This window comes from Podarcis melisellensis (genome assembly GCF_964234715.1).
Source record: "Podarcis melisellensis genome assembly, chromosome: 13".
Taxonomy (NCBI): Eukaryota; Metazoa; Chordata; class Lepidosauria; order Squamata; family Lacertidae; genus Podarcis; species Podarcis melisellensis.
In genome coordinates, this window is record NC_138545.1 from 25,420,458 (window position 1) to 25,428,918 (window position 8,461).

The 8,461-nt window shown below is 38.9% G+C and overlaps 1 protein-coding gene across 1 annotated transcript; it reads left to right on the top strand.

Annotated features, from left to right (window-relative positions):
• Positions 1–242: 242 nt before the first annotated feature.
• Positions 243–3,003, top strand: LOC309355520 (olfactory receptor 6M1-like; the record flags this gene model as incomplete). Its single annotated transcript, XM_081886458.1, has 2 exons — positions 243–301; positions 2,029–3,003. The coding sequence occupies exon 2, from the start codon at positions 2,053–2,055 to the stop codon at positions 3,001–3,003; it is 951 nt and encodes a 316-aa protein (XP_081742584.1). The 5' UTR covers positions 243–301; positions 2,029–2,052.
• Between the last annotated feature and the right edge of the window lie 5,458 nt (positions 3,004–8,461).

An 8,461-nucleotide genomic window follows, 5' to 3' on the forward strand; every position in this document is an offset into this window, starting at 1 on the left:
CTAGATGAACTTTAGTGCTCCTTCCCACACAGAACTCATGGATTTATGCTACTTAACTGTCCATGTTTTAACAAGAAATGCAGACATGCTAAATTCTAAACTTATTTTATTGTCCTTTTTATTGTGTGCTTAACTTGTTCATATACCTGTTATTACAGAACCTATAGGAAACACTTAACACGTATGATTTTCCTTACAAGAACTAGTCGATGATGGTCTGGCAGTAGCCATCATACTGCAAACAATTTTATTTTTCTTCTTTGATGGACATGTAAGCATGGATAACTCAGTCAACAAGAAAGTGAGTAATTACAAAAATCTATCATCTATCTCTATCTCTCTATCTCTCTATCTATCTGATGTTCATACCAGCATATGAGGTGATATAGCTCAATGGCAGACCGCATGATTTCCATATAAATAGTCTAAGATTCAATCTCTGGCAGACTGCCATCATGTAGACAAGTAGTTGGAGGTAAAGCCCATCAAAATTACTGGGCTTCCCTTTCTCCCAACTAAATAAATGTAAGAGGCACTAGCATCCTGAGGTGTGTGGGTGATGTCTTAACATAGATATCAGAAGGAAAGGTTTGGTTGATCGAAATGGTAGCTGCCCATCCTTCTTCATGTAACTCACATGTTACTACTGCCTGTTTATTTGAGGTTAGGGAGATATCTGGATTGGAAGAACACACTGCAAAAGTAAAGAGGTTTCCAAAGGAAGTTAATGCCTTTCTCAAATTTTTGGAACCTCTGCAGTGTGTATCCTAGTGTGTCCTGTGTCCTAGTGTGTAATTTTATACCCACTTAACAGCAAGCAAACCCTGATATTAAAAACTTATAGCACAAATATATGAAATTTGCCCTCTCTAGCCTTATATGTACAAATGCTGCTAGTGCATATACACATACATTAGGACATTATGTTACACTGTTTCATATGCAGCAGGTAAGTTAGTGTTGGAGCAACATTATAAACTGGAACTCTGTGTGCATTAAGCACTTGTTGTCCAGACACTTTCATTATCTATATCACAATAAATAGAGAAATAATAGTACACAGGATCAAATGCACAAACAGAGAAATTTGATGACTAGTTTACAAATTAAGCTTGATTTAATGTGCACGTGTACATTTATACAAGTAATGTACAATTAGGGCCAGCTAGCACACATATAAACTCCTCACCCAATATTCACATCTCTAATGAGTGACTTTCAGGTTTAAACATATTGCCACAGGAAAAAAAAACTGTATGCCCTAGCATCACCCCAGTGCAATGTTTTCCAAATGACATTTCCAGCTACTCATCATGAATTAAGCAGCAATTAAATGCAGATCAATGAAGCAATGTGTATGTTTGTATTGACAAAGTATTTATGACTATTAACTGAATGTATACACTAACTAATATCTGGAAGTTTGGTGATTAGTATTGGACTTCGACAAGGGAGACCTGCATTTAAATTACTGTTCAGCCACAAAGCTTGTTGGGTGGTATTGAGACAAGTAACCATTTTACAGCCTAATCTATGTCTAAAGGTGACTGTGAAGATAAAGGGGGGGATGTTCATCACCTTGACCTCTTTGGAGAAAAGTCAAAATATACATTTAATAATAGGATCATTCTGTGACATTATGTCTCTTATGAGTGACTCAAGACATCCCTAAATGTTATAAGCAACTGAGGAATAAAGTTCTGGGAACCAAGCATAAGATAAGGTAGGGATGGGGAACAACTGACCCCCCCCATTGTTGTTGGACTACAGTTCCCATTATCCCTGACTATTGGTTATGATGGGCATGGCTACTGGATGTTGGAGTGAAACTTCTGGAAAGCCAGAGGTTCTCCATCCTTTAGCTATTTATTTTCCCTCATACAGCAAAGCAGGAAAAAGCCAGTAAAAAGCAGGTCCACGAAATCAGTAAGCTGGCTGTCCTGCAAAATGGTGGCAGTCTGGAGGCATCTGAGATGTAGCACTGTGGTTCCGATACTATTTGTAACAAGATGATTTCTCTTTATCTAGGTGGAGAGATAAATATGATGAAACATGGAAAGGAAGAATGCAACACATGTAACTGAATTCATCCTAACTGGTTTTCCAAATCCTTGGGAGATAGAGATCCTCCTCTTTCTTTTATTCTTCATCATTCTGATGGCAACAATGATTGGGAACACCATAATCATAACTCTTATAATAATTGATTACCGCCTACATTCCCCTATGTATTTCTTCCTCTGTAACTTGTCTGTCATTGAAATATTTGCAACTCTGACAGTGGTGCCCAAAATGATGCAGAACTTCCTACTGGAAAAGAAATCCATCTCTTTCTATGGGTGCCTGGGTCAGTCATATTTCTATTTCTTGTTTGGCACTTCTGAATATGTTCTACTGGCTATGATGTCCTATGATCGATATGCAGCTATATGCTACCCACTTCGCTACAGCACAATCATGAGTGGGAAGGTTTGTGTCAATCTTGTTGTAGGTTCCTGGATGAGTGGATTCTTCTCCATACTTGTTCCCACGGTGATGAAGTTAGGCTTGCCTTACTGTGGCCCTAATGTGATCGATCACTTTTTCTGTGACAGTGCCCCTTTGCTCCACTTAGCCTGTACTGACATCAGCCTTGTGGAGTTTATTGACTTCCTTGTCTCACTTCCCATTCTTCTGGGTTCTCTTTTACTGACACTCATCTCTTACTTTTATATTATAAACACCATTCTCAGGATTCCTTCTGCCACAGGAAGGCAGAAGGCATTCTCAACTTGTGCCTCCCATTTCACCGTGGTTACAATTGGCTATGGCACCTCTGTCTTCATTTATGTTAGGCCTTCCCAAGCCAATTCTATGAGCTTCAACAAAATTGCCTCTCTGGTCACAACTGCAGTGACACCCTTGCTCAACCCAATTATCTTTACATTTAGAAACCAGAAAGTCCAGGAAGTTTTTAGGGACTCAGTTAACAAGTACATAAAGAAAAGAAAAGAAGGAGATTGAAAAGGGCTGTAAATTTACATTTATTCCATCCACACCCCTTAATTTTCTTCAAGGTGATAATTGTAGAATACAAGGTTCTCACCTTAATCCCTCCACCCCTGGTAGCCTTGTGATGTAGTTTAGGTTGAGAAAAAGTAAATGGCCTGAGGCTGCCCAATGTGCTTTATGATCGATCATGGATTTTACCCAAGTTTCTTCATCACAGCATCCTAGACTTTACGACAAACAAAACATATTTCAAATTATTAAAAATGTTCTAAATTTGTATGCCTATATTCTCTCAAATTTGTTTTTAGGTGTTCTGCAGAATCTGTAATAATGGAACCATCCAACAAAAAGATGATATGCTATTATTTGTAAAGCATCTCTTGCATTTTTGTTTAAAATAAAAAATAAGGGTAGAAATGCTGAAGACAATAATTTTTTAGCCACAATAAATCAATCAGTAAATTCTTGGTTGGATCTTATTGTGTTAGCAGCCACGGTACTTTAAATACAGTATATTAATTTTAAAAACTCCAAGAGAGGAAAAAGACAAGGGGAAAAAATGTGGTGGGATTGCAATGTTAAACCCAAGTCAAAATTAAATGAATATTTTAGGACTAAGGTTGCTTCCAGATGACCTATTTATTGTAGGGTTGTGCACTGGGTTCAGCCAAAGCCCAAATCCTGAACTGAAATCAGCTGATTCAGAACCAACTGATTCAGCATGAAGCCTCTGGAAAGTTGCTCAGAAGATAATGTGGCCCTTACACTGAAAAATGTCCCATATCCCTGCTATGCACATTCCTACGGGCTTATCTCTAGGTAGACATACGTAGGACTATTATGTTAAAATCCTATTAATTTTAATGGAACATGTTGCACATCAGATCTTAGTGTATTGCATAACATTTTATTTAGTCCCTGTGGTGATTCTGACAGTCTCATGAGAATCATTTTATGAGCAAATTTTATTTAATCAGCTGGAAGGATATAGTTGTTAAAGGATCGTTTGGTGAGCCGTAGCAGCTGAGTGAAAGCAAGAGAATATTTAGCACCATCTGAAATTACTCTTAGAAAGAATATGAAACCTTTGTAGGTCAGTTATCATATGTGCACCAGGGAGGTCATCTGAACAAGCGGTTTTCTATTGACTGAATAAGCTATTAAAACAGCTTATTTTGGAGTACCTCTGAAGTGCATGAGGTTCCAAAAAGATCAAATCCAATTCTACAACAGCAATGGCAGGAACACAAATGAATATTCCTCTGATCTCTCTGTGTCCCCAAACATCTTTAGAACGTATCGCCTGGAAATGCAGCTGATTTTTTTTGCTGAAGATTTGGTTTAATGGTAAAAGAACACCTGTGAAGCACGGAGCATGATTTATGTGAGTCACAAAATGCCTTATAAAAATTAAAATCTTCTGTGATATTATGTCAGTTACAAATACATTTATTTTTAAAATATTTTTTAGCAAAGTGGGTTGGGTGTTGAGTGTTCGGTTTTTTTATCTGAATAGAATTTTTTTTAATCCCCCTGCAGAAAGACCCATATGCAGCCTCCATACAGCAAGATAAAGTAACATAATGCAGGGATGAATATAAGGGCAGCATTAATAAAGGATATGGATAGTTAAGGACATCAATGAATATCTCAAAGGTCTTCTTCTCCTCCTCCTCCTTCTTTGGCAATCACTCGTAGCCAAGTAAAATTGTCTTCCATGGACACAGTCTTAACAGTGTGTCCATAAGTGACTGTGGAGGCCACACGTCCTTCTACAGTGGGGATATAGGTCTCAAAGGTAAAATAAGGCTAGCAGGAGGAGAGCCTTTGGGTGCCACTACAGGTAGCAAAATCTTATCAACTCGCAGTGACTGATTCAGTAACTTGCATATTCTTACAAAACCAAAAAAACTAACCCCACTACCAACCTTTACACTGGAACATAGCGTCTCTCCAGCTTTTCAGCCAGATCCCTTTTCAAATCTATTTAAGATTCCAGGGATTGCATCTAGGACCTAATGCATGCAAAACATTTGCTCTACCACCGAGCTGTACCTCTACCCTCGTATTCAATACAACACTGTTTTTCATGCAGGCAACTTTATGCTTCTCAGCTGTTCATCTGCCTTTCCCTTTTTCGTTATTCAGTTCACCTTCTGTTTCTCCATTTGCCTCGCTTTACTGCTCCATTTTTTTCCCTCTTAGAAGAAAAAGGAAACACACACACACATGCACACAGAAACATACATATTCATTTTGCCTTCCAGGAATATTAATTTTAAATATGATTCTTTGACAACAAACATAAACATGAACATACAATTATGTTGTGTTCCCTTGAGTGTGTCCTGTCACCAGGCTTACCTCTCTTTGTCTTTTTTTTATCCCTTGCCATATTATCTATGTGCCCGAAAAAAATAAGTTGCAAGTTGTCATTTTATGTTATTATATGTTATTGTATTTCACTCCGTGGTATTTTTTTTTATTTGTATTTTTGTACCGTTTTACTTTTGTGAGGTCTTATAATAAATAATTCCCCCTCCCACCCACCAGTTCTACTTCTTTCTCTCAGGAATCCTTGAAAACATGACAGAGAATCAAACTGTTATTACAGACTTCATCTTCCTTAACTTTCCAGAACTGCATCGGCTGGAACATCTCATGGGAGTCATCCTCCTTGCATGCTACCTGCTCACCGTATCTGGAAACCTCATGATCATCATGATCATCATTCATGATCATCACCTACACACACCCATGTACTTCTTCTTATGGAATCTTTCCTGCTTAGAGATTTTAATTACAACCACTGTGGTGCCAAAGGTGCTGGCTAGTCTTCTGCTAGGCTTCACAACAATTTCGTACCCAGCTTGCCTTTCTCAGTGCTATTTCTTCTTCTTCTTAGGAAGCAGTGACTTTGTCCTATTAGCAGTCATGTCATACGACCGCTATGTGGCCATTTGCAACCCATTGCGCTACACATCAATTATGAGTACTCAGCTCTGCCCATGGCTAGTCCTCGGATCTTGTACTGTTGCCTTTTTGGCTACCATCTTTCCCACCATCCTGGTTATAAATCTACCTTTCTGTAACAACAATAATATTGATCACTTTTTCTGTGACAGTGTGGCCTTGATGAAGCTGGCTTGTGCTGACACTAGACTTGTGGAGCTACTGAGTTTCTTCTCATCCTCAGTCACCGTGGTGGGATCCTTTATTTTCACAGTGGTGTCCTACATTTACATAATAAAAACCATTCTCAAAATCCCGTCTGCCTCTGGGCGCCACAAGGCATTCTCCACCTGTTCCTCCCACTTTATTATTGTCAGTCTTGGCTATGGCAGCTGCATCTTCATGTATGTACGGCCCTCAGGGAGCAACCCATCAATTAATAAGATGGTATCTTTGATCAATACAGTGCTGACACCCCTGATGAGTCCATTCATCTTCAGTCTGAGAAATCAGCAGGTAAAAGCTGCCCTCAAGTCACTTTTTATTAAGCATGCAGTCTACTCAAAGAATAACCCAAAGTTGGGATAATGGTTTTTAAATAGAAAACATGAAGGTGAAATTAAATGAAAGGGGGGGGGGTTCCTTTCAATTGTCTGTTGTTATTACATAATCCACAAGATTTCAACTTTTCAGGTATAGTTTATATTAATTAGGGGGTCATGTGTAACTTCTTCACTTAGAGGGGGGAGAACTTCTTGCACTACATAATTTAAACTACTGGAAACTTCAGATCAGATTATAGATATTGCATGACTCTATTTTCCTTCAATAAAAATGCATTTATTGTACTGTATTGTTTACCTTTCTCGTGTTGTAAATCACTTTGATATGTTTTGTGATTTAGCTGTATATAAATGCTTTTATAAATTAAATAAATAAATATTAGAACTCTGTGATCAATAGTTACTACTATTTATTGTTTGGTATATCTACTATATCTATACCTTTACTGTGATACATTATTCACTCAACTATCAAATATTTTGAAATGCCTATATATGAAATTCAAAAAATCTGAGGTAGACTTCGTCACATAGTTATTTTGGGTAACTTAGTACTAGAACTCAGTTTATTTCAGTTTGTTCCAGCTATTTACATAGAAGAGCATCTGGAGAGAAAAGTAAGATATGAATTTTAAATCCACTGGTAGTTTTGTTTATATATGCACAAGCACAAGTTGTTTAATGACTTGATTCCAGGTTCAGGGAAACTTCTGAACTCTCCTTTTGTGGCACATTAGGCCCAGTTTATGGGAGAAATGGAGCTGATGAAGAATGAAATAGTGGGTAGCATTCTTGAGGGGTTTCTCAGACAACAGTTAGGCAGTGAACTGAGTCCCAGGAAGTAATTGTGATGTCCCCGGGAGGAAATTGCAGAAATTCCCAGCAAAAACCATGCCAACCATCACCCAGTAGTGAATGCATGTCCAAAGGCAGGCCAGTCGGTTTATTTCCAGGGGTAAAACAAAAAAAAAAAAAAGAAAGCTCAACAACTTTGGTCGGCCCCTTGGTCGGCCCTCACAACCCTTCACTTCATCAAATCTGCCACTCTTTAAAAAAAAAGGTTGGACTTCCGGTTGGGCGCCTGGTTATGGCGGACGAGAGCTCTTTCGGCTGAAAGAGCCCCAGTGCACTGAAGGCTGGGGAGACCACAAGAGCTTCGCGGCACCCTGAAAACAACCTCAGATTGAGCATTCTGAGGACCTGGTGTTCCTGTGGGTGCCCAGAATGACTCCCCCGCTCCCCGGTAGGCTCTTAAAAAGAGCTCCGAGAGCGAGCGGGGTTGGAGACGGGGGCACTTGGGAATAGACTCGCTTTCTTCACTGCATGAAGTTCCGAGTCCGGCGATCGTGAATGGCCAATTTCTCCAAAATTTATTCGTAAAATTGTGAGTAAAAAGGATATAAATTCAGACAATAAATTTTACAGAAAAGGGACTTAAATACGGAGGTCGGTCGCTTCCCGCTGAACAAGAGAGAAAACAGCTACCGCAGCCCAAAGCTGCAAATTAAAATAGGACTTTTAGAAGACTTTCAAGTTAAACTTTCATAACCCCCCTTTTAGCAGGAGGAAGGGGGAGAAAAACTTTTTATCTAAATAATCCCTGCATGAAATAGACTGGTGAAAAATTGCCCTTTTCTTTTCAGAAGCGGATCACCCGGTGGGGAAGGCTAGACTCCATTGTAACATCACAAAGGAACAGGGTACTTTCAACTTTTGCTTTCCTCTTTGGGGAAAACAAAGTAACTGCAGCTGCCTGAACTGGAAAAAAATATTCAAAAGAAAGAAAAAAGTTTGGACACCACTGTAAATACAGATGGAATGGAGATCGCGATTCTTGAAATGCAGTGGGGTGCCTCCAAACAAGCAAACTACAAAAATAAATGGAAAATAAATATCTGCTCCAAAGCAGGGTGAGGTTGGGGATCCCTGTCTGTACTTCTTAATTACTCTGTATA